This window comes from Panthera leo, chromosome D3, assembly GCF_018350215.1.
Source record: "Panthera leo isolate Ple1 chromosome D3, P.leo_Ple1_pat1.1, whole genome shotgun sequence".
In the NCBI taxonomy this organism is placed as follows: domain Eukaryota; kingdom Metazoa; phylum Chordata; class Mammalia; order Carnivora; family Felidae; genus Panthera; species Panthera leo.
In genome coordinates, this window is record NC_056690.1 from 46,013,130 (window position 1) to 46,041,026 (window position 27,897).

General features: G+C 50.0%; 1 protein-coding gene and 1 long non-coding RNA gene across 7 annotated transcripts in view; one reads left to right on the forward strand and one right to left on the reverse strand.

The window, feature by feature from the left end:
- The window catches only part of CABLES1 (Cdk5 and Abl enzyme substrate 1), a 129,344-nt gene extending 105,229 nt beyond the window's left edge, over positions 1 to 24,115 (forward strand). For all 6 annotated transcript variants that reach the window (XM_042910328.1, XM_042910327.1, XM_042910325.1 and 3 more), the window contains 6 exons: positions 899 to 995; positions 2,285 to 2,441; positions 3,583 to 3,686; positions 18,013 to 18,119; positions 19,329 to 19,536; positions 22,758 to 24,115. In XM_042910328.1, coding sequence (XP_042766262.1) covers positions 899 to 995; positions 2,285 to 2,441; positions 3,583 to 3,686; positions 18,013 to 18,119; positions 19,329 to 19,536; positions 22,758 to 22,898 — 814 coding nt within the window. In that variant the 3' untranslated portion in view covers positions 22,899 to 24,115. The remainder of the gene's footprint in view (positions 1 to 898; positions 996 to 2,284; positions 2,442 to 3,582; positions 3,687 to 18,012; positions 18,120 to 19,328; positions 19,537 to 22,757) is intronic.
- On the reverse strand, positions 5,090 to 12,588 carry LOC122203467. Its single transcript, XR_006195192.1, has 3 exons — positions 12,143 to 12,588; positions 10,486 to 10,609; positions 5,090 to 5,126 (listed from the first exon to the last, which is right to left on the reverse strand). It is a non-coding gene; the product is annotated as an uncharacterized LOC122203467 (long non-coding RNA).
- Positions 24,116 to 27,897: the final 3,782 nt, after the last annotated feature.

Sequence of the window (27,897 nt, forward strand, 5' to 3'; positions counted from 1 at the left end):
ATCTGCAGCCAAGTCTGAGGACTACTGTAAGGAGGGGGACTGACCTTGACAATGTGAGCAGTTAACGCCTGAGCATAACCGCAGCCAGCTTGTCTCGCATCTTTTAGGCAATGTGATGTACTGGAAGCAACACTGGATGCAAAACCAGTCTCTACAACATACTATCTTGTGTCTTGGCAAGCTACTTAACCTACTGGGGGCTTCGTCTTTCTCATCTGTAAAATAAGATCGTAGCAATACCTTATAATAAGATCATTTTAAAGAATGAAAGATGGTGTGTGGAAGTCTTGGTAAATTGGGAAGTGCTGTATAAATGCTTGTTGTTAATACTGGAGATTATTCTTTTACAGAAAAATACTCACTTCTTAGGTCCCTTGGTGAGATAGCTAGGGTGACTATGGTGGCATTAATTCCTTCATTAATGCAGTAATAATGAGAACTGTTTAGACACGAATTTATTAACTCCCATCTAAAAAAGGGGGCGGCAAGGAGAGGAGGTCTCCCCCAGCTTTAAAATGAATCCAGCAGCGGGAGCCCAAGAGAACCATTGTCCCACCATACCCAGAGATTGCTGTCTAGCTTCCGGTAGGATGACTCTCAGCAAAGGGGCCTTGTGCAGCAGAGAGGGACATCAGTGGTCCATCGGCTTCTGAAACTGACTTTCATCTTCAGGCTTTCTGTTTGATTGGATTTCATTTATGTCAAAGTGGATGAACCAAGGTAGAACTGCCCTCAGTATTGCTAATGGGCCTCAGAGGCAGGACAAAGGGACATGCTGTTGGCCAGGGCCTGCTTGGTCATTTTTGTCAGTGTGACTGTGGTGTCGTGTATAGTAAACATCATCATGGCTCTTTTGGGTACACACCAAAGCATTTTTTCTTGGGCTTGTCCTTCCCAGGGATTTGAAGTTGGATGGAGGGAAACAGTCAACAGGTGCCGTGAGCTTGAAAGAGATCATTGGCCTTGAAGGTGTGGAGCTGGGAGCTGACGGGAAGGTAAGGCTTTCTGGCTTCCACCCAGCAGGTTTGTGCCGACACCTCCAGGGTTGGGAAGCAGAGGCAGCGTGACAGACCGGGACCCTTGCTCATGGTGGAGGAGCCGAGTCTGGGGCCCCTTCCTGGTGGGTGATGCCAGCCCATCCCTGTTCCCCTAGCGTGCATGTGGAACCCTGCCTCCCCCCACCCCCGAGCCAGTGATGAAATAGCAGCACGTGTATTTCTCCTCCAGCACAGTTTATGATGGAATCCATGATACTGACCACTGTCTCAGACAAGCACACCTGTGCCTCTTCTGGAATGGAGTGACGGGTGGTTTGAACATGCATTAACTGATGCTGTCAGCCAGCAGCATTCTTGCTACTAGAAAGTTTGCAGGGGCGGGGAAGGGGGCTTCCTGTGGTCCTGAGCAGCTGAGTCTGTCAGCCATAGTGAGCACCTAGCAGGAGGGCTGTCACGTTCCTCCCTGTCCACGACCCAGTGAGTGAGCTGCTGGGTGGAAGCCTGAGGAGTGAAGGTTGAAAGATGAAGTTGACCTTTTGGTGCTCGATCCAGGTGGTCTTTGTAAGCGCTTCAAAAGCCTGTTTGTGGAGACAGTGCAAGTATTTGGGGAAGCTGTCTCAGGGTAGCTGAAGCTGCTGGGGCAGCACATGACCTCCCACAGCCCCTCTCCCGGAACAACCGGTCCCCACTGTACCCAGACGACATCAGCCCCGAGCCACAAGTAGGCGTGCATGAGGTGCACTTTTCCAAGCAGGTGAAACAAAAAAACACTTGTTCCATCTCCATTCCTGAAGTTTGAGTGCTCACCTGGGAATGAGAGAGGTGAGCTAGAGACAAGCATCAGAGATCGCATCTGCCAAAAGAACGTACAGGAGGCCACAGCCCTTTTATCAGAGACTCTTGGAGCCTGACGTGTTTTGGAATTCCGTACTTGGTGGGTTATTAAAACTCGTGTGCTGTTCAGAAAAAAACAGCCATGTGTGGTATGTGCCTCCTGTATTACACAACATCCCAACAGCTTCTGGGATGGTTACCAAACACTAATATTTCTGTTATAGGACATGAGCATTCACCCAAAGTACAATAAATTTAAACTTTTACCTAGCCTTAAGTCAGTTGAGTTTAGGTTTTGGCACCAATAAATGCCAAAAACAAATTTCAGGTCTCCTTGGGCAGAGCTAAGAATATGGATGTGAACTTGGTGTGATAACTTAGCTTGGTCAGGATGCAAACCTAACATTGTCTGGAAATAATCCATTTTGTCCATTTTCATCTTCACCTTTTAGACTGTTTCTTACACCCAGTTTCTGTTACCCACAAATGCCTTCGGAGCCCGGAGAAATACCATAGACTCCACCTCCTCCTTCTCCCAGTTCCGTAACCTGAGCCACCGCAGCCTCTCCATAGGACGCGCAAGCAGCACCCAGGGGAGCCTCGACACAGGTAACCTTGGGCCGGGCTGGCCCCGGGCAGCGCGTGGTGGAAGGTGCCTCGGTGCGCAGTGTGCGTGGGTCTCTCTGTGTGCAGGCTGGAGGAAGCATGCCTCTGGAGCGTGAGCTCATCCCACGGGTGACATGACTTTTGGGCAAGCCCGATTTCAGGCCATGCGTGTGGCCATGCAGCCAGGCCATAGGGGGACCCCACCATTGAGATATTTCAGCCACTGACTCTCAAGCTCCCACAAGGAGAAATGCCATATGCTGTATCGTGCAGATATGGCTGGACCCACCCCGCTCCCTTCAGCCTCTCTCTACCACTCAGAGATAATCTACCAACTTATCTCAACCTGGTTCTTGCCTGTATTTTCACAGTGTTCAGATTTGGCTTTTTCAATTAATGGGCCAGAAACACAGGATCAGGTGTGAGAACTTTGTGAGTCTCGTGGTGGGTGAACTAACATGGCCTGTGAAGGAAGGCTTGCTTGCTTCCAGCTTGGCCTCCACACCTCCGTAAGAAGTGAACAAGGGAGAAAACTGTATGAGGCAGTATTATTTCCACTCTTGGAGAAACTCCAGGTGAGCCACAAGTTCCTCAGGCCTGCCCAGGTGCTGAGCTTGGCCATACTGTCCTGGTGTATCCACCGACTCTGGCCACGTACGGCTGTTTGCACTGGCACCTGCTCTTGTCTGTGTTTGTACAGACATGGTGGCCTGCCTGGAGGCGCTCACACCACAAATGTGCTGCTCACATGGCACCACTGGAGGTACCAATTCGATCTGCAGGTTTAGCAAATGCATTTTTTTAGTGCCACATTTTGTGATCTCATTGCTTGCTGTATCTTTCACGCCCATTGAGGTTTTGTGCTCTCCCAGTCAGGGAGATTCATACATAATTTTCTAAGGTGGAAAACCTGTCACAATGGAATGTTAAGTATTTGGTGAACCCTTTTGCAGGGGATACAGTTCATTGGCATGTAGAGACGTCTCCTGCGGGTCAGAGTGTGCGATGTGACTCTGGGCTAAATGGCCTGAGGCCAGCCTTGCATCGGTGTAACTTTGTACTGGGCGTTTGCACTCCCCCTGTACCCCGCCTCTGCTTCTGAGAGTCTGGGGCCCCTATTGATCATTTTGTGTGTGATCCTTAGGTAGTGACCTGGGAGACTTCACGGACTATGACCCAAATCTCCTGGATGACCCCCAGTGGCCTTGTGGCAAGCACAAGCGAGTTCTGATCTTTCCTTCATACATGGTGAGTAGCGGGGGAGAAACAGTCCGTTTTGCTCACCCCCTCTGCCTCTGAGGAGTAGCTTGGAGGTGATATTCTCACCCTAACAGATGGCTGCTCTCTGGGGTAGGGGGGCTTGTTCAAACGCTGGTTGGCCAGGGAAGCTTCTTGAGGTCTCCCCAGTGTGAGCTGCTTACGGAAGGACCAGCACGGGCTGGTCACCTGGCCTGTGTACACCACTTTGGCCCCCAGCTCGGTGCTGGGGACCTCACCTCTGAGGGGACACAACTGAGCTTATACATTCGTAGGCCCCACTAGGGGAGGACCAGGCCCATCAGGCTCAGCTTTGTCTGGAGATCCATGGTGACTGGAGGCCTCCATGTGCACTCTGAGCAAACGTTTGGCACTGGGCTCCCGATGACAGAATTATCTCCTGGGAGAGTGAAGGTAGGACAATGTGGGCGTTAAATGCAAAATCTTCCCTTGCCATTTTTACTTCATGGACTCTTCCTGTTTTTCCCTTTGTGTAATTTCGGTTTCTGCTTTTGGCTGACCACCATTTCCCACCACTTGGGCTGCCGTTTCTCCAGACACCAGTGGGGCCTGATGGGGTCGTGTGTCCTTTCTTGGGGCGGACTTGCCCCAGCTCAGCGGCCGGCAGATCCTGGGCAGCTGTGGGAGGAGGAGAGAGCTGGGCTTGTGGGAAACCTGCCACGCCAGGCCTGCCACACACATCGGGTGGGAGAGCACTGACCCGGAATGCCCCTGCTGCCTCCCTGATGGGCCCAGATGGGGCGGGCACAGTTCACAACACCCGGCTCTGGTTCCCTTGTTCCTCCACCACCCTTGTTGCTCTCCACTGCCTTAACTTCGGGAGCGAGCAGAGGGTCCTTCTTCTGTTTTGGGCTCATGGTTCTGTAAAAGCAAGGGCCGGGAGCCCATTTACTGAACGAGCCCCTGCACACGCGCTCTGAGCTGAGAGTTCTCAGCAGTAGCATTCCACGCTCCAGCCTCTCCTTCTCCCCTGAACGTTTGGCAAGTGGCTGACATCAGAGGAACAGCAGGCAGAACTCGGGACCTTCCCGGGGGCTTTCCAGCATATATCCTATTCTAATACGCTGTGCTGAGTCTGAATGAATTACCAGAGGTACTTAGTTTAAAATTGCCCGTTTCTTACTCTCCCATCCTCTTTCCCCACCTCCTAAACACAGAAAGCAAGACCAGAGCCATGTGTAATTTTTATTCCACTCTATGACCTGTTAAGATTATATACTTCTTGGGGCACCTGGATGGTTCAGTTGGTTGAGCCTCTGACTCTTGATTTCGGCTCAGATCACGATCTCACGGTTCATGGGACAGAGCCCCATGTTGGCTCTGTGCTTAGAGCGCAGAGCCTCCTTGGGATTCTCTCTTCTCTATTTCTGCTCCTCCCCCGTGCTCACACTCTTTCTTTCTAAAAATAAACTTAAAAAAAAAAAAAAAAGATGATTTCTTTTACAAAGCCAGAGTTTATTCATGTAAGCTAGCCCACAAGTGTGTAATAAATTATCAGAATCACCGCCCTAATGTTAAGGAGGGAGCAACTGAAACGTCATGGCTTGTGTAAGACTAAGATTCTTTGTTCACTGCTTTTTATTCACTAAGTGACGGGGCTGGAAACTGTGGTTCGGGGAGTTTGAGTGAGGCTGTCATAGTTGCCAGACAGGAAGTGGGGGCCGAGGCTAGAACTCCTGGCTTGGTCCTCTTCTCACTTGGCCCGTGACCCCCATGTCCCTCAGCAGTCAGTGGCAGAACTGCTGACCTTGGAGTAGGGCATGAAAATGGTTCTTTGGGCCAACAGGTTACCAGATTTCTAGGTAACCAAGAGAATAAGAGGGGGGCACTATTTTTGATTGACCTTGGGGTTTGGTAGGAAGCTCTTTTCTAGATCATGTTCTGTCTGGTGATAACATTGACCTTTCCTTCTACAGGCCTGGTGTCAGGCTGGTACTACATCTTCTTTTCTTTAAATGATTTCACTGTGAGCTTTAAGGTTCTGGGCCACAGTCTACATTTGCGTGCCTGTGCACACAGATGATTTTTTGTCCTTGGACGGTGTGCCAGATGATTCGCCAAGTCAGCATATACGTTCTATCCTCCTTGTTTTATGTTCCCAACTGGCTCATTTTTCATTTCACCACGTTGAATCTACAGCCTGTGCTTCCTGTAACAGTACACGTTTTAGAGAACGAAATTGCTTGTGAGCCGCATTTCCTGGTCAGCTCCATAAGATGTACGTCTCCTACTCTGGCCACAGATATTGGTACTTTGATAAAATGTGGGGCATTTGCTTTCCAGCATAGTCCTCTGTCACTGATGTGCATGTCATGTGTTACAAAGAGCCTCAGACTGGCTCCCAGGAAACTTCCTGTTTAGAAGCAGGCATGGAATAGAGCTGTTTCACATGCAGCGAACTTGCACGAGTTAAGTGCGAGGGTTTTGTTTTTGATTCGTGTTGGTTTGCTTGAACTCATAGAATTTGTCCATTCAGCCAATACTGACTGAGGCCCTACTATGTGTCAGGCCAGGTGCTCCCTTACATAGTGTTTTCGTCAACCTTCTAGTGGGTGGGGAAGTCAGACAGTGAACAAGTAGACAAGTCACTGCAGTCAGGAGGAGGGTGAAGAAAAGTGGTTAGGAGATGATGGGGGCAGGGTTGGGGGGTGGAGGTTGGAGGCCGGCCTGCAGGAAGGCTCCCCTGAGGACATAGCATTGAAGGGGAGTGTGAGGGGTAAGAAGGAGCAGCCTTGCCAGGCCTTGATGGGAGGGGCCCATGCACAAGACTGTCATGTGAAGGGGTAGAAGAGAGCGAGTGTATAAAATCAAGATTTTTAACAGTAAAAGTCACTGTCCTTCCCTCTACGCACATGCACATACATGTACACTCCCACACACGCACAGGTGGAGAAGGCAGGCCCATAGATGATGATCCTGACAGACGTTCCATACCTACTCGACCCCAGGCACAGGGAACTGTGCTTGTAATGGGCTCTGGCTACCAGGGTAGACAGAGGTATAGGGTTACTTGACCCAGGCTGTTGAAAACCTTCTTTGAGGGTCTGAGGCACATCTTGGCCTGTAGGTGGGTGTGAGGCCCTCTGTGTAGACAAACCCAGCCTTGGAGCTTTCCTCTTGGTATGTGAACCCTCATCATTGGCAGGGCACCCCCAGCGGGTGGACGTCAGACCTGTACAAAGTCTGTGCACCCCGGCTCCTCTCTCCCCTCTCTGGGGCTTCCTGTAGTGGCCTTTGCTGGAAGATGCCCATCTCCCTTAATACTCCCAAGGCCTGTGGGGTCCTGCTGCCTATGCTTATCTCCCTGAGGTCCCCAGGGCAGCTCAGGTGAGACCAGCCCAACAGAGGCCTCAGGAGAGCCAGGGACTGTTGTCCAGTGTTTTGGAGTGTTCTGTTTCTGTGGAAATTCAGGGTCTGAGATGTTCGTGTGGCCTCTGCAGAATCAGGCAGCCTTGAAAGTGATGAGCTAAACCTTTCACCCCATCACATCCAGTGGCAGCCATTAACTTTTTTTCTCTTTTCATATGAAGGTGTAATTTACATGTGATCAAATGTACACATTTGAGGTGTACAGTTCCATGATCTTTGTAACCTCTACTTTAATGGAGATAGAACATTTCTTTCCCCTTAGTTCCCTCCTGTCCATCCTGTTCTCCCTCCCACCTGTTCCTGGCAAGGCAGCTACTTTTTTTTTTTTTTTTTTTAAGTTTATTTACTTTTGAGAGACACAGAGAGGCAGAGCATGAGCGGGGGGGGGGGGGGGGGGGGGGGGGGGGGGGGAGAGAGAGAGAGAGAGAGATACATAAACCAAAGCAGGCTCTAGGCTCTGAGCTGTTGATTAGCACAGAGCCTGACACGGGGCTCAAACTCACAAACTGCGAGACCATGACCTGAGCTGAAGTCGGAAGCTCAACCGACTGAGCCACCCAAGTGCCCCTAGGCAACTGCTCTTTTGACTTCTGTCACCATAAACTAGTTTGCCTACTCTGGCACTTTAAATAAGTGGAATCATATACTATGTGCTTTTTTTTTTTTTGGCCCATCTTCTTTCATACGATTTAATAGGTGAGATTCACTCATGTTGCAGGTGTCAGTAGTTTGTTTTTTTTAATTGCTGAGTAGGATTCTATTGTATGGGTATACCATAGTTTCCAGTTTAGAGGCACTATGAATATTGCAGCTATGAGCATTCTTCTACAGGTCTTTGGTGGACATATATTTTCATTTCTCTTGGACAGATAAATACCTAGGAGTAGGCTTTCTGAGTCATTATGTAGGTGATGTTAACGAGCCGGGATGTAGTTGGACATATATTTTCATTCCTGTGTGTTCTAAGTGTGATATAAAAAGGCTGCTTGTGTTGCCACAGTTGGGACATGTCTTAAAATGGAAGCGTTCCAGAGGCAAACAATTCCCTGAGGCCTAGAAAGAAGCCTGTTACATATAAAGTTTAAGTGGCACCTCTTTAAAACTGGCCTCACACATAGACTTAGGTTGGTTTTTAACCTTGATGTACGCAAGTCACTTCCACTATTAGCCACCATGAAAGGGCAAAGGGAAAATTTTGAAGTAAAGAAAAAAAGATTCCTGGGGCAGGTCTGGAAACCAAGTCTCAGCTACAAGTAGGGCCTGTGGTTTTGGCCCTAAAGTTTCTAGACGGTGACCACAGAATAGGAAAGTATGTTGAGCCTCCTGGCTGCATGTGGGTTCTCACAGGGCCTTAGCTTAATGATGGTGTTTCTCAGTGTGGTGAGGGCAGCCGTGAGGCCTCGAGTCAGAAGCGGGGGCTTCCTGCCTTATGCGCCGCCTGGCCTGTCATTAAAATTTCACCAGAGAGTGGTTGTTTATCATTAGAACCTGGCAGCTGAAGTCAGTAGTGGTTTTGTTTTTTCTTCCCTTTATGGGTGTGGAGAGCAATTAAGAGGAGAAAGTAGGCAAAAGAGCTGACTGAGCTAGTGCCAACAGAGTTAAGGTTATTTGAATGGATTTCTGGATCCTTTTCCTTTCTCAGGAAGAAGTCCCTCTCGACCTGTTCTGACAGCAGAAAAAAAACTGACTAATAACCTTTACGATATCTATATCAATCTTGAGAGGACATCTCTTGGATTGATCTTCTTGATAAAGTGCCTATGCTTGTATTTACTTAATATTACAGTCTAAATACTCCCAGAAAAACCCCTCCTTCCTACCCCCAGACCTCCCCAGTGTTGTGGGAATGTGTCTTAGAACTTTTTCCGCACAGTAGGAAATGCTGAGCAGTGGATAATAAAGAGTCAATCAAAGGAAGACGAATTCAGCCTTCTGTGTGGCAGGCAGTTGGCCCAGCTTTCCTTCACTGTATGTCTTTTTCACTGCAAGCTGTCTTGATTTCCTACTTACCTGTCTGCAGTGTGGGTTTATAGAGAAGATGAAGTAGCTTGAGCCCCAGGGGCTCCTCCCTGTAAGGCCCTCAGGTTTCAAGGTGCTTTAAAAGCTCCTTGAATTCAGGAGACCCTCATTAGGAAAAGTAATGTGTCATTACAATAACCAAAGTGCTAGGCCTTTCTGGAGACTTGGAAGGGCTTTAGAGCTTCCCCAGCTCCAGGGAAAATCTGTCAGGCACCTGCACAGAAGCTGAGCAGTGGGATCTTTGTCCCACAGCTTTTGATGCAAGTGTTAAAATACAATTATTTTTTTTTATTTTGAGAGAGCCCACACATGAGGTGGGAAGAGGGGCGCAGAATGGGGGGTTGGAGAGAATCTTAAGCAGGCTCCACCCGACTGAGTCACCCAGGTGCCCCAAAATAAAATGCCTTTTTAAATGCCCTATTGCATTATGTGGTGCATTTTGTGTTTTGGTTTTAGGGTTTTTTTGGGGGGAAGGGGTTGTGTGTGACAGCTTTATTGGATGTAATTCACATATCCTACGATTCACTTTTTTTTAAGTGTTCAGGGGTGTCTGGCTCAGTCTGTGGAACATGCTACTCTTGACCTTGGGATTGTAAATTCAAGCCCCATGTTGGGGCGTAGAGCCTACTAAAATATAAAAATTAAATAAAGTGTACAATTAAGTGGTTTTTAGAATACTCACAATGTTGTGTAGCCATCACCATAATCAGTTTCAGGACATTTTCATCATCCTCAAAAGATGCCCCTGTACCCTTAACCCTCCACCCCCCTGAGCCCTGGGCAACCACTAATCTACTTTCTGTCTCTGGACACTTGTCTATTCTGGACGTTTCATAAAAATGGAATCGTACACCATGTGGCCTTTTATGTCTGGCTTTTACTTGGATAATGTTTTCAGCATGTATCCATGCTGTAGCATGCATCAGTATTGTGGTTTTCTTTTAATCTTTTTTTTTTTTTCTTATAAAAATAATGCAAAATGAAATACTAGCTTTACATTTTACCAAGATGTTGTAGCATCTGCTTCCTCTCCACGTGTTTATTTCAGGTTTAGTGCCCATTTTGCGATCTTTTTTTTCCTAAGGTTTGTTTATTTTGAGAGAGTGAGTATGAGCAGGGAAGGGGGAGAGAGAGAATCCTAATCTCCAGCATGGAGCCTGCTGGGAATTCTCTCTCCCTATGTTTCTGCCCCGCAGACGCTCTCGCTTACTCTCAAAATAAATAAAACATTTTAAAAAATAGTAAAAGTGCATCCAAATACATTATGTATGTGTGTGAACTTAAAGCCACACCTACCCAGTGTCCTCTCAAGTGAGTGGACTCTAGAAGTTTCTATAGTACCATATAAGTATTTGACAAATACCTGAAGCTCAATACCTACCTTGCCCTTCCTGGTAAATCCATGTAGGAGTGTAACCCTGAAGCAAAAGCAGTTTTTCCTGTGGTTTCTCTCCTTGATTTGCAAACGGTTTCGTTTTGGTGAGGGAAATTGAAGAGCTGCTCCCCTAAAGGGAAGGGAGGGAGAGTAAATCCGGGATTATATATTTGGAATCCGATGGGTAGAAATAGCAACAAATGCTGCCCGGGGCTGCGAAGGCCCTCTGCTCATTCCCATAGTTTTCCTTGTGATTTACTGTCCTCTTAGGGAAAAGGAAAAATGTGTAGAAGAGCTGAAATGCACAGCTGTTCGTGGTTAGATTGATCTAGGTGAGGGCCACCACTCTGCTTAATTACCTTAGCGAGCACAGAACATCTGCTTCCCAGTGCCCTGCTGAGCTCGGAGCGCCGATGGACGGGGGACAAGTGCAGTCAGGCAGGATAGCCCCAGCCGGCCGTGCAGTGGCTGTTGGTGTTGGAAGGAGCTTGCAGAGATCACTGCCCGATACCCATCCTTCCTTTGGAATGTTCTGCCCCCAGGGGATCCTGTGACCCAGAGGGGAACCTTAGCAGAGTCTACAGCAAGCCCACATCTGTTCAGAGCTGCTTGTAAGAATGCTTGGAGAGATGTGCACGGCAGGAGGATAGAGAAGGAAGGAGAAAGTTCTCAGGTTCAAAATGGAAGCACCTTTTATATTGTTTCTGTTGAAACCAGACCAGCTCTGAGCCCCTCTTTGTTCTCCGGCATTGTCATTGGGGTACATGTACCCCCCACACACACCTGCCTGCCTTGCCTGCCTCCACTGTCTCCCGTTGCATCCAACCCCACTGTGAGGCCCCCACTGCACAGCGCTGTGACTGGTGCTATGGGCCAGGTGCGGGTCAAGGTCATTTCCCTCTCTCCTAACATAAGTCAATCTCTGTTTTTTTTAAAAAGCAAAAGGTGTCTCAGTATGCCCACAATAGATACGGTAGACTTTTCCAGCTAGATGACTAAGTTCTGGTCTTACCATCTTTTCTTGTCATCTCAGAAGGGAGCCATGGTGTCAGCCCCCCACTGAGCCTTCCTGACTGTGCCTCCTATCTCAAGCAGGCCAGGCCCCTTCCGAACTGCGTCTCTGGACATTCTGCGTCTGGGATAGTCTCCTCCCAGCTGACCTTCCTCTCTTCCCTTTTATGTGGCTGTGCACACACAGCTTTCTTGCAGCCAGGCAGCTGCATGAAAGTGCACTGAAGCTACCTCTTATCCCAAGAGTGGAATGGCCCTCTCTGCAAAATTGCAAGCACCACAGGGCTGGAGCTGTCTGCCTGCCATGCGGCCTGTCCCAGCTGTCAGCCTCTGCAGTGGGCCACAAGGAGCCCTACGTCTGGCAAATCCTATGGCCTAGAATTAGGTGGCATGGAAAACAGTGGTCACTTGGTCTGTCCCAGACCAGGAAGGAACCACAGCCTGGTTATTAGCACTTTGATTTGTAGTGATGTGTGCTGGCAAAACCTGGGCATTGGGAGTCTTTACACAGTTAGACTCATAGGAGAGCTGGTACGTAGCACTGGCCTCACTTTTAATTCATTGTCTCTCAAGCCAGAAGGAATGAGTAACTGGGGTCCCGTTGTAACCCCATGCCCATATCTCAGCCTCCAGTACTGCCATCTTCACTCACCTCTGTCACTGGAAGGAGGAGAGGTGCCTTCCAGGTGGTCAGGAGGTCCAGCCTATCAAAATCTCTTATGGCCCCCCAAGACAGACAGGACCACGCAGTGGAACTGTGGCTGCTGTATTCCAGAGAGTGGTTCTCAGTGGGAACTGGAGCTGAAGACAGCAAGGACCGTCATCTCCTCTGGAAACTGCCTGACATAGCGGCCCTGGGCTCAGGGTGATTTGCCCAATACACAGAGTCTGGTCCATGAGGGGCCAGTATGGGGCAGTGGGCTCAAGGGTGCAGCATGTAAGGGTCTGGAAGCAGATGGTCGCTTTGGGGGCTTCCCACTCAGCTGCCCTGATTGTGTACCCCAAGCAGTTGAATTTGAGCCCTACAGATGGCCAGTTGCCTTGCAGCTGTTGACATAAAGCAGATGGTGGAGAAGCCAGAAGAAGAAACTGAAGCAGAGAACACTTAGCAGTTTCACGGAATCCTGGGGTTCTGGCTCCAGAGTTTGTGATCTTCTCCCACAGAGCCACAGCTCAGAAAAACAGACAAAAGTAAGACCGAAGAGAGAGCCATGGAAAGTACTCCCTCAGACTGAGGCCAAGGCCAACAAACACCTGCTGCCTGGGTCAGAGCTAAGGCCAGTGGGGGCAGCTCCGTCCAGCCTGGGAAGAACAGAGAGGCTGTGTAGCAGCACCATTATGAGGAAGCGCCACTGCGCTGGCTTGAATGGTGTCCCCAAAAAACAGGTTGAGGCCCTAACCCCTAGTACCTCAAAATGTGACCTCATTTAGAAATAGAGTGTTTGCAGATATAAACTAGTTAAGATGAAGTTGTACTGGAGTAAGGTGGGCCCTAATCCAACACAACTTGGTGTCTTTATAAACAGAGATAGAGGACAGCCATGTGAACACCGACACATGGGGAGGACCCCATGTGATGATCGGCAGAGACTACAGTGATGCATGTACAAGCCAGGGGATGCCTGGGACTACCAGAAGCTAGGAAAGGAGCAAGGAAGGATTCTAGCCATAGTCTTAGAAGGAACAGAACTCCTCTGACACCTTAATGTCAGACTTCTAGCCTCCAGAACTGAGACCATAAATTTCTGTTATTTAAGCCTCGCAGTTGATGGTGCTTGGTTACAGCAGCCACAGGAAACTAATGCAACCACTTTTGCATTCTCAGTCTGCCTAGGTGTTCAGATACGTCCACAATTTACCACCACCGTCCTACCGGTCTTGAGTCTTGGAGGCATTTCAGCGCCCCTGAAGCCAGCCTGCCTCACCGCCATCCATGTAAGCAAGTGAACTGAAATGGCGGTGTCATTGGGCACCTGCTTCAGGTGTGGCAGCAGGAAGCCTCCAGGAGTCTGTATGCCCATCCCCTTCCCCAGATGCCCTTGGACTTGTCAGAGCAGCCACCCTGGAAATGCTGGGCCCAGCTCTCTCATGTCTATCCCGTATCTTCCCTCTCCACACTATCCTGGAGGCTGCCAACCACTTGGAGGTCAGGAAATGACACACGTGGAGGTTTGCAGAGATCCCCCACCCCAAAATGCACCATATCTACTTTAGAAAAGACCCAAAGAGTAGCCCAGTGACGGCCAAATAATAAGCGGAGGACCAGGCTGCCAGTAGGCTTTCCACTCCATGCTGGGGGAACAGTGGCAAGGGCACAGCCATATGGCTGGAAACTCCACCAGGGTGACGGAGTGCCGCTTCTACAGCTCTAGGAGATGAACTCGAGGGCTTGGCCATCCCTGTGGCTGCCGTGTGCTGCCCTCACTAGGGGCCAGGCACTGGTCGGGGGATTCACAGCATCAGCTCACTGGCCCTCCCCCTGCCCCCCCCCCCCCATCTCCAGGGCCAGCCTTGAAATAAATGCACATGTCTATTTCTCCTGCTCTCAGGAAAAGTAGGTCCCTGCTCTGTACCCTAAGAGCTAGGACAGGGCTGCTCGTGAAAACAAGAGTGTCCCCTGAAAGGACTGGGCCCAGGGCTGCAGGCTGAGTGGGGTTCTTGGTCTTCATGGGGTCCTTCTAAAGTTAGGACTGGTCAGAAAGTGGTGTGTGAGGGCCTGGGGCAAGACTCAGTGCCCCAGGGAACTGAGGACATTGGGGCCTTTAGAGGACTCAGCAGCTCTGCCCTTACCCCATGTAGTGTGTGCATCAGTTATGGTTCAACTACGAAGAAAAGCATCCTTGTGAGCAAGTTTACAAAGAAAAGGATTTATCACAGGACACTAAACAGCTTCTAGAATCACTGTGGAGGCTGACAAGACAGCCTAAGCTGGGATTTCAGGAATGATCCTGAGCCCACTCTGCAGAGCCAGGCCAGCAGGGGAGCTGTGCCCTGCCTCATCCTTGATCAGCACCCCCACACACACCCTGCAGTTGCTGGTTGGGAAGCTACACCAGCTGCTGGTTTCAGGCATGGTGGTGTTTCCACCTCTCGGAAGTTGCCACTGCCCCTGGCTTCAGATCCGTGCTGCCCTGCTGTGGTCTACACCGGTAGAGTGGGAAACCAGGACTCCCGCCATGACTTTTCTTGGCAGCAGAATCAACAGAAGCATGGCCTCAGCTTCAGTGCTGCCTCCTCGTGCCGGAGCACCGGACAGGAAGCACCAGAATTATATTTGGAATCCTAGCTGTAAAGGAGTAGAAAGTATGGCAAAAGGCAAGTCCCAGGAGAGGGCTGGGTATCTAGGCCACAGCGTATGTGAAGATGAATCACTGGGACAGCGGCCTGGATGCTAGCCAGGGGAGGAGACTGTGATGCGTAGGAAAGTCACCTGGGTGACATCGTGATGCGGATCCAGGGCCCCACCCTCACACCCTGACTCTGTGTGCCTGGACCAGAACCCTGTTTTGTGCCATCTCCCATTTCCGTGTTCTCAATAAAATTCTCCAGGGTCCTTTAGGTACGTTCTGTTCTCTTTGTTTGATCTTCAGTGTAAACAAACCTATGAAGCAGCCACAGGAGGTATTCTTCCCTCATTTCAGAGAAGGGGAAGGTGAGGCCCAAGGAGGTCAAACGTCTTTCTCAGAGTTGCCCAGCTTGCTGGAGGCAGAGCCACTGACCAGCACCCAGACGTTTCCACCTGCTGGCAGTCTCAGGCTGTCCACTGCTCTCATTTTGGCCCGATAGAGAAGGGAAACAGGAAGTCAGTGTGTGTGGCGAGCTGGGAGACCCGGCTCCCAGTGCTGGCCCTGCCCCTTCACCCCTCTGAGCGTCTGCTTCCACATCTGTGAGATGAGGTGGCTGAAACGCACCTACAAGCTGCTTTTCTGCTGGTGAGAGAGCAAGCAGTGCTGTGTGATCTATATAGAAGACCGAGGAAAGCAGGGCTGCTGTGGTTGCCACAGAGAAGGATCCAGACCACCCCTTCCCAGTCTAGGATATCCTTGCTTGGGGCTCACAGGGCTTCAGTACCCAACAAGGGCCCATGAGTCTTTGCTTGAGCCTGCTTACGTCACAGCAAACCTTGAGCTTTCATCCGCCGAGGAAGAGTAGGAGAGGCTGTCGCAGAGTTCAGGATGCTTGGGGAGGGGTAGAAGAGAGGGGTGGGGGGCTGGGTATTTAGGAAACAGAAGGATTGGCTGATTGGCCGGTGGGTCCAGCTTGAGATAAGAATGTCAGACGTAGTTCCCCATTCTGCCTGTTTCCTAAGTGAGAACTCTTACATCCTGTTCGGCCCAGAGGAGATGTTTGTTCGGGATGACAAAGCCATCTTGGAGGGCTGCCACAGGGGAAGCGTTCTCTGTCAGACCTTGGCAGTAAGTGGCCTCCATGAAGTCCCGTGCACTCTGCCTCGCTGCTTAGCAGAACGTCGCTGCACGCAAGTGTGTGTGCATGTGTATGTTTGCACACTGCTGCCACATCACCACTCCCCTGCCCCTTGCTGGCACATCGCAGGTGCACACGGTGGCTACCAGGACAGGCATGTCCCAGGCCAGCTGAGGGAGAGCCTTCTTGATAGGGCCAGAAAGACATGGCTCCAAGGAAGGACTCTGGGCATTGCCCCAAGTCTACTTCCACCCAGAATTTGAGAAAGTTCCGAACAAGTTCAGTGCAACTGTTTGAGTTACTGTTGCTCTGGTTTGCTTTTAGTCCCCAAAGCTGCTGTTCAGAAGGTGCCGTTCAGATCAGTGTGAATTTGGACATGCTTGCTCTTTGTTTCCTCTTGCCTATTGACTGACACCAGAGGCATTTCATGTGCCCGTGCTAAAATCCTGTCCATCCAGGGGTGCTTGGCTGGCCCCTCTCAGTCATAGAGTGTGCAGCTCTTGATCTTAGAGTTGAGGGTTTGAGCCCCACGCTGAGTGTAGAGATTGCTTAAAAATTAAAATCCTGAAGAAAATAAAAATGAACATCCTGCCCAACCAAGCATCTCCTGAATAGAGGTGTTTACAGATAGTTGCCAACTTTTGTTAGAACCATTGAGGAAACCTTTGACACATCTTCTGGAAAAGGCCAGGCTGTTGCCCGTGAAGAGGCTGGCAGCAGCCATCCATGGGAACAGGCCTTCTTGTCAGAATCTGTTTCTTCTTTTTCTGGCTTTGCCTGGCGAAGGCTATTGCCTCTGGCTATGGCCAACCAGAAGAGGCATCGTGCGTTGTTGCTGCCCTTTGAAAGCACGCTCCTGAGAGGGGATGAGGTGATGCTGGTGAGACCCAGCCAGAGACTGTGTCTGATTCAGAGTTAACAGTGTAGAGCACAGATGAGCAGGGAAGACCTGGCTACTCAGAAGAGGCTTGGAGGAACCTGTCTTAAGGACGGATAGGATGAGGAAGGGGGAGGGGAGGGGCACCTGGCTGGCTCAGTCGGTAGAGCATGCCACTCTTGATCTAGGGGTTGTAAGTTCAATCCCCACGTTGGGCATGGAGCCTGCTAAAAGGGTGGGGGGGGGGGGAGGAGGAAACCCAAGGTTTAAAGGACTATTAACCATAGCTGACATCAAGTATGCACAATGGAATGTGATTCGGCCTTAAAAAGGAAGGGGATTGTGACCCCTGCACTGCAGTTGAACCTGGAGGACACGATAGTGAGTGAAACAAGCCAGGCACAAAAGGACAAATGCTGTGTGATCGCACTTGAATGAGGTGCCTGGAGAAGTCCAGTCCAAAGCAGAATGGTGGTTGCCAGTAGGAGCTGGGGTGGGGGGTTGGGGGGCAGGGCATTGTTTAATGGGTGCACAGTTTTGGTTTTGCAAGAAGATGAAATTTCTAGAGACGGATGGCAGTGATGACTGCAAAACAATGTGAGCGTCCTTCATGCCACTGAACTGCATGCTTTTAAATGCTTAAGATGGTACCTTTTACGTGACGTATGTTTTGCCACAGTTAAAAAAATAACAGCTAACATTTATCGAGTGCTTGCTGTATGCCATGCCCCGCACAGAGCACTTTACTTCTCCTGTAGTCATATGAAGTAGGCACTGCTAACCGTTTTCATTTTACAGATGTGAAACCTGATGTTTGGGGTTGTGGAAGTGTCCCACAGCCAGACGACTAGTTAAGTGTGGATTGAACCCACGTGTGTGGGTCCACACTCGATGCTGTAAACACTGTGCTGTATGACTAACAGGCTGAACTACAGGAACTGAAGGAGGGGCTCCACTCCTTCCAGACACTGACTCCTGATTGGCTCGAGGCCGGTGTTTTCAGATGTCACCAGGTCCTGTTGTCACAGGGATTCCATCTACCTCCAGAGACCACGTCCCATTCAGGCTCTCGGGTTCAACAGGGCCCATGCTGTGGCTCTCCTCTTGGCTTCCCCATTGCTTGGTGGTGTCAAAAGTTGTGAGGTGGCTGTAACGTATACGTAACTGCCACCCAGAACCCTTATTTTAATGAGTGACCCAGGTTGTCTGATGTGTTACAGACCACCGTCATTGACTACGTGAAGCCCTCAGATCTCAAGAAGGACATGAATGAGACCTTCAAGGAGAAATTTCCTCACATTAAATTAACACTCAGCAAAATAAGGAGGTATGTGAGGATCGACATCCACTTGAACTTTCCTTTCCATTCCGACTCTCACTTGGCACGCGTTAAGCTCACGCTTTGTATGATGGTTCTTCCTGTAGTTCTGGGGAAATAAAACACAGGCATGTTCAGCAAAAAGAAGCTCATCTGATGCTGGCTGACCCTTGCTTCCATGAGTGAGAGCCAAGGGAAGCAGGACCGATGGCAGAGCTCTTGACATGAGCTCTGACATGCATCTGAGGGTGGTTTCCTTAAGTGAGAGAATAATCAGTTCAGTAAGAGTTATGTTACAGAAAACTCAGAATAGGAAACCTACCACTCCCTGTTTTCTCCAATGTAGACAAAACAGAAAAGAGTAGGTAGGCATCACAGCATTTGAGGTAATGCTTCACCCACAGTCGTCCACTCAAGAGTTGACAGCCAAGCCCTACCTTTAAGCTTTAAGCAGTTAGTAAAACAGCCAAAGTAAAATCAGGCCTGTATTTCCCCTACAGCTGATTGGATTGACTTTGTGGTGACCCACATCTGCCAGGCTGGAGAGGAGCTGACTGATGTTGTATCTGCGTGCCAGGACAGATTTTCAGTGCGCGTAGTGATGAGGGCTAGACTATACGCCAACACAGTGTTGGAGTATGTGCCAATATTTACATGCTGTGTCTCCCAATACTGATTTGATTCTGGCATGTTCCAAGCCAGAGACGTAAGAAAAAAAAGTTTTCACACTTTGTCCGTTAGCTGGGCAGCGTTCCTAAGCACACTGGCTGTTGTGCTGTTAGCCTAAACTCCTCTTCTGTCATGGTTCTTGAACGTGACTGATACTCAGCAGAGTTGATACCAAGCACCTAATTTATTTCTGAAAGTGCCTCTCTGGAATGATCATAGTTCCCCATCATAGTTTTCCTCTTTCCCTTTGGGTAGCTCTACTCCTAGTTCCCAGAGACTCTCAGACACCACCTGGGTTCAGTGGGGTCCTCTGTGTCTCTTACTGACATCGTCTATACAATTCCACCAGCAGAGAAGAGCCCCAGCAGCCTAAGTCTGTTGCCCACATGTAATGGAATTTTCTTACTCCTAGGGATTTAGTCCGATTCCACGTCACCATTCTGGGAATGAGAAAAAGGAAATGCTTTCAGGATGGATTAATGTTTTTCTTTGGGGTCCTCTGAAACTCCCAAGTTCTAATAATCTTCCTTTCTTCCTGTCTTTCTCTAGTCTAAAGCGAGAGATGCGGAAGCTTGCCCAGGAGGACTGCGGCTTTGAGGAGCCCACGGTGGCCATGGCCTTTGTCTATTTTGAGAAGCTCGCCCTCAAGGGAAAGCTAAACAAACAGAACCGGAAGCTTTGTGCTGGAGCATGTGTACTATTAGCAGCCAAAATCGGAAGTGACCTCAAAAAACACGAAGTCAAGCATTTAATTGACGTAAGTTACCTGAGTCCTGTTGGCTGAGGGAGCACCTGGGAAGAGCCTGGTAATGATCCTGCCCAGAATTCCGATTGTTAGTAGCCACTGCGAGACCAGGGCCGTGAGGTCATCCTGCAGCAGATGTCTGGCCCCACATCTAAGGCTGTCCTAGAACAGGGGGATGATCCACTTTGACAAGATCCCCCCCCCCATATTGGGTCTGGCCATAAAAATCAATTTTTGGACACCATGAGGGGTGAAATTATTCTCAAAGCCACAGAAGCCACTGTAATGGAAAGGGGACTTATGAGCAATGTGACCCACAGCGTGTCCATCAGACCTTGGCTTCCTGTGGCCTTAGTTGCCTCATCTTTGGGGAAGGGTGTGGGTTTGATTCAGTAGTATCTTCTTTTAAAGGAGAGCCCCATCAAAGCAAAGCAACCTTGATCTTAGATGGATATGTGAATGCCTGTTTTAAAATACAGTGTATTCATAGAAAATTTGAGATATAGTAAAGCCAACAGATCAGGAGACAGTTGCCATTGAAAAGTTAGCTTACACAGTTCCCAAAAGAAGTCTCTTAGCTCTATCTGCCATAACAAAATACCATGGACAGGGCAGCTTAAATATTGGTTTTTCCCAGTTCTGGAGACTGGGAAGTTCAAAACCAAGGTGCCAGCTGCTTCATCTCCTGATGAGAGTCGTCTCCTTGGCTTGTGGATGGCTTCCTCCTCGCAGTGTCCTCCCCTTGCACAGAAAGAGCAAGCAGGCTCCCTGGTCTCTTCTTACAGGGGCACTAATTACATTGTGAGGACTCCACGTATCAGCTCCTCAACCTGACCATGTCCTAAAGCCTCCCGATTAATATCATGCTAGAGGATAGGGTGTCAACATGCATTTGGCGGGGTAGGCAGCGTACCTTGGGGGGGCCATGTGGGGAAGTACCAGGGTTGGTTAGGAGGCGGAGGGAGAAGGGGATAATGTGGGCAGGAGTCTTCACTCTGGCTTCCACAGGAAGGAACAGGCAAGGCAGCCTAAGCAGGCTTAGGACTGGATAGCTAGACTAATTTCAGTGGACTTTAGGGCATGGGGGCCGCCCTACTTACCTCCTGGCCCTGCGTCATTAGGGCAGGTGGATAGAGGCCCAGAGAAGGTTGGGGTGCAGGCCTTGGATCGGTTGTTTTGGGTATGAAAGGTGTGCCCCCAGGCAGGTTGTTCACCCTCTCTAGGAATTGGCTGACCCTGAAAGTGGCCGTGCCTCCAGGATCAGCAAGGCCCCAGATGTCAAACCTCAGAATACAGAAAACACAAGACATGCCTAACATGATGCCCTTTATGTCTAGTTGTGCAGCTGTCTCCGTGGCAAAGGAGAGCAGAAAGGAAGCTAATGTAGGTATTCCCCACATAAGAAAGAGCATTCTTTTTGCTTTAATTTACCATTTTAATTATTCGTAAGTTTACAGTTGAGTTGTATTAAGTACACTCATATTGTTGTGGCCATCACCACCGTCCAGCTCCAGAACCTTTTCAGCTTGCAAAACTGAAACTCTTTTCCCATTAAGCAATAACTCTCCACTCCCTCTGCCTCCCAGGCCCTGGCAACCAGCATTCTGCTTTCTGCCTCTCTGAGCTAGTCTGTTCTAGGGACCTCACGGAAGTGGAACCACACACCGTTTGTCTTTTGTGACTGGCTTTATCTCCTTGCATTAGGTCTTCAAGATTCATCCATTTTGTAACGTGTGTTACAATTTCCTTCCTTTTTAAGACTAAATAATATTCCACTGTATGTGTATTGCCCATTTTGTTTATCCGTTCATCCATCCGTGGAAGAAAGAATGTTCTTTAGGTCAGTGCTTTGCTGCTTCTAAGAAATGGTGCATAATCCTCTAGCTTGTATAGTATATACTTTTAGGAACATGGAGGGGAACTTTGGTTACTAAATCTGAGAATCAACAGGTTTACATAGATACTAACTGAACTAATAATCTTGACAAGTGTGAGGTTGTGTACATTTACTTGTAGCCGAGTAATAGACCAGACAGTGTGTCCATGCAGGATATACAGGCAGTGGTTTTGACATTTGCAGTAGCAGTTAATTTGACACAGGGTCCCAGCCCTGTTATAATCAGTGGCCACCAATGGCTCTGCGGGGGAGTTTTGTTTTGTTTTGTTTTTTAAGCCCAAACCGGTTAAGCCAGAGCAGAATGTGTCCTGGCAAAAACAAGGCCTTCCCTGCCCACCCTCCCCTGGTCGTTCTCCTTCATCTCTCCTCCAGCAGCGCCCACAGCTGGGTGGATTGAGCTCCGCCCCACACCAGATTGTCTGGCATCCTCTGCCCTTAGAAGATGACATAGTTTGTTTCTACCCCTACTGCCAATGGGACAAAGATGACCAATTCTCAGTGTTGGGTTGTGTGGAAAGGCATGGAGCGTGGTGCTTTCTGCTGCCAAACCATGTGTGTTTGACCTTTGCACTCCCCTTCCCCCCCCCCCCCAGCCATGGAGATGGCTGAGGTGCTTCATGGTGTGTATTCTGGTGGCAGCGGGGAGCCCCTGGGTGCAAGCTAAACACAGCCGCGTGCTCCGGCCGTTCACATGCACACACTCAGGCTGTGTGACACCCTAGAAGGGAGCTGATCTCAACAGGTCTTGGGTCTTCGTGTGTGAAAGGACCAAACTACATAGAGCCCGCCCACCCAATCCTGAACTTCCCAGGTGGTCATTGCTGTTGTAGATGATGTGTGATCTTTTTAGTCTTCCCTCTAAGCCTGAATAAGCTACTTGTAACAGGTGGAGTTGAAATCTCAATTGAGTTGGTATCTCAGCGTTGCCTTTACTGTCCCATTTCACCTTAGGCTCAACTATTTACCCTCTTGACCCTGTTTTCTCTCCTCTGTAAAGTGGGCATAAATGTCACATTGAACTTATAAGATTATTGAGAGAGTAAATGAAGTCGTGGGATGTACTTGATCTAAGTACTTGATCTTGTACTAAGATTACTGAGAGAGTAAATGAAGTCGTGGGACCGTGGGTCCTCGGGCACGTTCGATTCTTTCACCAGGACTGAGAGAGGGAAGTACAGCTGAAGCCTGCCTCCCTTTCTTCCTCCACAGTCTTGCCTGTAATGGGTTTCTCTGTAAACACTCATTGGCTGGTGGGTAGAGAGCTTACATGTGGAGAAAGGCAAGGACTTTGATTGCAAAGCTGATATGCTCTTGGTTTCCTTTCATTCCATTGCAGAAACTGGAAGAGAAGTTCCGGCTGAATAGACGAGAACTGATTGCCTTTGAATTCCCAGTGTTAGTGGCCTTGGAGTTTGCTCTTCATCTGCCGGAGCACGAGGTCATGCCCCATTACAGACGCCTGGTGCAGAGCTCCTAGCACAGGCCCTAAGAAGGGCCAGGGACCACTTCCTCTGAGCTTGCAGAACAGCACTTACTACTGGAAATGCAAAAATAGAACTCGACATACCAGCCTTTTTTCCTCTCCACATGTTTTCGTGTAGGGCAGTACCGGAAACTTTTCAGGGAGTCTTGGTCTGGCTAGCTAGGATGACCCACGAGCAGTTTATTACTCAGCGGGGGAAGGGGAGAACCGTGCGTAAGATGGTACAGGGCCTTTCCCCTGGCGACATTCTGCAGCTGTCCCCTCCTTGCTGTTCTTCCCGGGCATGCACAGACCTCGCCAGTGCAGTACAGGGCCTTCTCTCCAGACCTGGTCCAACTCAGTGCAAAGTTCTAGAGCAGAGTGGGGAGAGAATTTGCAGCAGCTGGGGGAACGCTTTGAAAACATACCCTCACTGTGTCAAAAGAGTGTGCCAATCTATTTTCGTATCAGCTCTTGGAAATGCACTTTCCCCCGGAGCGTGTGAGTGTGAGAATGTGTGTGTCTGACCGATATCACGTCAGCCCTCGGCCCCCAAAGCCGGTCCCGCCCACCAGAGAGCAGACCTCCACCTGGGGTCGTGAGCCAGGCTGACCTTCAGCAGTTAGTTCTAGATCAGCTCTGGATCGTAATCACTCTCTGCTCCACACCAGATTGTCTGGCATCCCCTGCCCTTAGAAGGTGACGTAGTTTCTGTTACTGCTCCTACCACCAACGGGACAAAGATGACAAGTTCGCGGTGTCGGGTCGTGTGGAAAGGCATGGAGCGTGGTGCTCTATACCTTTCTGCTGCCACACCTTGTGTATGCGTTTGACTTTCGCACTTTTCCCACCGTGGAGACGGCTGGGGTTGTGCTCCGTGGTGTGTGTTCCTGTACTCTATGTTAGAGTGCATAATAAGCACGTTTATTGTGCTATATATATATAAATGTTTTATAAGATTCCAGAATAGGGGTAAGACGCATGATGGGTGTTTCGAGGCTTCTGACCGCTGGGATAAACTGCTCTTGAGCTGTGGTTCGGTCACCTGAGGAGGCAGCGACGTATCTGCCACATAAGGCTGGCTGTGCCGAATGGGGACTGTAGCTTATACGGACTGGCTGGGATGACGTCACCACACCATCCCCTCGCAGCCACGAGAGGTGCCTGCTGGAGTTCACCTGACAAGAAAGCCTGTGGCCATGTAAAAAGAATTAAAATATTTTGTTTCTATATACATGTGTGTATGTGTAGGTGCATATGTCACCAGTCACCTCATGCCCTGCCCCTGTCCCCATCTGTGCACAGAGTGGGAGCTTCTCCGGTCACCCCAGAGAACGGGTGACGGGAGCTGAGCGGGCACAGCTTTGGTTAGCGGAGCCAAAAAAAAATCGCCACACGGGACAGGAATTCAAGGAACAGCTGGTGAGAGAACAGGTTGAATACTCCCCTGCTCCAGAGTCCTAGATTTAACTGAACTTAGTACTAAATACTTTGCCACAGCATTTCCTTGGCTGGATTCAGTTGTAAGACAGGGCTAGACGAACGTGATCTCTAAGTCAACGTGTAAGGGGCGCCCGCTGTTCGTGAAGCAAATTGGGAACGAGGCATAGTGTTCGGAGCGTCTCTGTCACCTGAAGTAAACATGCTCTTGACCTTCCCCTCCTGGTGTCTGTCACTTGCTCTCTGATAAGCCACCCCAGACTCTCCACCTGCTCGGCTCCCTGGTGAGTGCCTGGCAGATGGAAAGCCTTTCTGAGGAGCAAGGCCACTAGGATCTAAAATTGCCCACGGAGCTCCCCACCGTCCATCTGCCTTGAATCTCCTGCCAGGTTCAGAGGGACATCTGATAGGGTAACACATGCCACTGAGGTCCTTCCTGTGTCTTAAGTCAGGCTAGTATTTTTGAATGGGGGGCCATTTAGTTTTTAGCAAAGTTAGCAAGCTGAACTTGGTCCATTTTTTTTAAAACCGTTTTAAACTATTTTGGCCTGTGGATTTGTTGAGTGGGGAGTTTTAATTTAGTTGGGAGGGGTGCTAAGAAGGAAAGATTTTTGTCAAAAGGCTTCTTTTTGCTTGTCCTTAACCTGAGCTTTTTGGAGGTAAAGGAGGATGAGACCGAGGTAAGGGATGGTCATTGCCAGAGCAGCCCCCATAATCTGGTACATCCCAGGGCTTTGACTAGGAGTCAGGGAGCCTGAGTCTGTGTGGAGAGGAGGCCACTCCACAGACTGTTCTAGAAGACCGTGAGTTTCTGCCCTTTCATCCTCCACCACAAGGGGCGGGTTTAGCCCTTGCCAGCCCAGCTTCCTCAGACTTGCTTCGATGCCTCTCCAGCTCTCCGCATGCACAAATGTCTGTGGGGAAGCTACGCCCGGCCACATGCCCCACAGGCTAGCACTAGCTGCCCTGCCTCACGTGGTTCCCCAGACCGGCCTCTCCTCGGACTGGACTATTAGGTAAGAGATGGAACCCAACCGAGCCGACAGGCTAGGGCAGCCACTGGGGAGGAGGGGCCCCCACCTCCCAGAGCAGCTGCCCCCGGGGGGGGCCTGAGCCAGCCCAGTGACGGCAGAGGTCATTCCTTTCCCTCCATTTCCCCCAGTCAAACCTAGATGGACACAGGAAACATGCCAAATGCAAAGCTGATCGTTCTGTGGGTTTTTCCTTGTTTTTAACTTAAACCTCCCCCCTACTACAGTTTCTATGGTCTTCACCCAGCAGGCCCGTTTCAGGGTGGTCCCTTACTGCACATAAACCACTCCATACCACAGCCCCTACCTACCCTTCTGATGTGGGAGCAGGTGACATTGGATATCCCTTCCCATCTCCTTGTTACTCTGTCCTGTCCCCTTCATGCCCCAACAGCAAACAATAAAACTTACAGCCCCTGCTGCTGACTTGTTTCAGACGTCTCTGGTTCAGGGCGGCAGGCCTCTCCCTCTGGCCACCTCTACGACTCAGAGCCTGAAGCTGCCGTGCCCCCCACCCTCACCTTGCAATCTGCTGGAGAACATTTGAGCCAGGTAGTTTTGTTACCTGTTAGTCATGTCCAGTGATGGGGTGGAGGGGGGAGTCCTTCAAAGAATGGGGTGTATGAGGGGAGCATCCTAGGGGTAGTCTTGAGTTTCTCTTCTGAAGGCTGTCAGGGCTGTTAAGGACCACGCCGGCCATGTCACGGCAGGGCCAGGTAGGAGAGTGCTGGCAGCCGGGGAAGAGAGGAAACATCAAGGCTATAAATCCGGAGTCACGTGTCGTTAACACCAAGGATCGGTGAAAGAAATGATCTTACTGCCAAAGGACCTCCCTGTGGAATGCTAGAGTGCTAGCTCAGAGCCCCCACCCCATAAAGGGACAGACTCCAGAAAGTCTGCAACACAGGGCTGAAGCATGCAAACTCCCCTGGCAAGTAAGGTGCTTGCCTACACACCATCGCCACTACCGTCCGGCTACTCAAAGTGTGGTCCAAGGACCACAGCATCGGCATCACCTGGGGGCTTGTTCCAAAGGCAGAATCTGCAGCTTCCCGAGATTCCATGAAGATCCACAGACATTAATGTCTTAGAGTCACTGTTCCAAATAAGCACAGAAAACCTTTTTGTCTAAAAAAAAATAACCACCTATCATACAGAGTTATCTAAGATAGAAAAAGAGGCAGACACTGGAGATGGTTAATTCAACAACAGTAACATACCACCAGTCTCTCGCTGAAAGGTACTTTTGACCTTGGATTCCCTAAGCCACTGCCTCTAACATTCTCTGGATGCACATGGCCAGAAAGATCTCAACTGGACAGAGCGACAGCTCATTTACTGTAAATCGGAGCTGGCTCACAGGAGATCGCCTCCTCTAATGTTGATTGGTGTTGCTGCTCAGACAAGGTCTGTGCCCCGGGCTCTTGGGCCTATGGCTGAAGAGTTTGGTACTAAAGGCAACTCCCCAGGGCTGCTGCGGGGGCTGGATAGTCATGACCTTGGGGACATCACGGGTGAGCACACCTCCATTTTGCTTTTTCATTGGGGTCCACCTACCATTTTTTAATACATTGGGCTCTGTGGGTGACAAGAGGACCCCAAGAGCCTGCCCCCGAGGGGCTTCCAGAGGTTAAGGAAGGACTACTGGGGGTGGGTAGAAGGCACCTCTACCAGGAGCCATGATACTAATCTCCAGAGGGACCCCTGAATGCAGACGCTCAAAAGCCAAGCTCCAGGGCAGGCCTGGAGTGGAGGAGTCCAAGGCAGCAGGTACCTGGATGACAAGGCAGGCCAAGTTAGAGCCATTGTTTGGTCCTAGGAGTGGAGCCCACAAAGACAGGCAGGATGAAACTGGGGACTCCTTACCAGGGCGCCTGGGCGGGCTGATGAGAAGCCAGAGTCACGAACTGTGATAAGCGGTTGGACGTTGGGCACTGATGGCCGGTGGGGCAGAGCCGGGGAGGACTTCATACTCACCAAGCAGATTCCACACGCCAGACCTGTGCTAGGCACTTAGACCACATGTTCTTAGTCAACCCTTAAACAAACTATAAAATTAGGGGTCATGCTCCCGTTTCACAGATGGGAGAGACAGGCTCTGAAAGTCACTTTCCCAAGAGCACACGGTTATGAAATGGTAAAGGCAGGATTCAAATCCAGGTCTGTCTCATTCCAAAGCCCAACCAGCCGTCCTGCCTCAAGCTGGGTCAAAACAGAGAAGCTAAGAAAGCGGGAGGCCGTTGCTCAGCTGCCCTCAGATGTCCCCCTTGAACTGCTGCCCTGATGGCCCCTCAGGGGAGGGGGGGCCTTCCCCCCACCCACACAGCAGCCACCAGCCCTTTCTGGGCAGAAAGAAGAAGGGATCTGGAGCTGCTAAGTCCAGAGCACTGTCCTCTGGGATACGAGCAGGCTTCGACGCTGATGTGGGACACATTTCTGGGCCCTGGGAGAACTGGGGCTTTGTAGAAAACTCGCTTCTGCAACAGGTGAGCCAAGGGGCTTTTGCATCTAAGTGGAAGATCACAGTGTAACGTGCCAGCGTC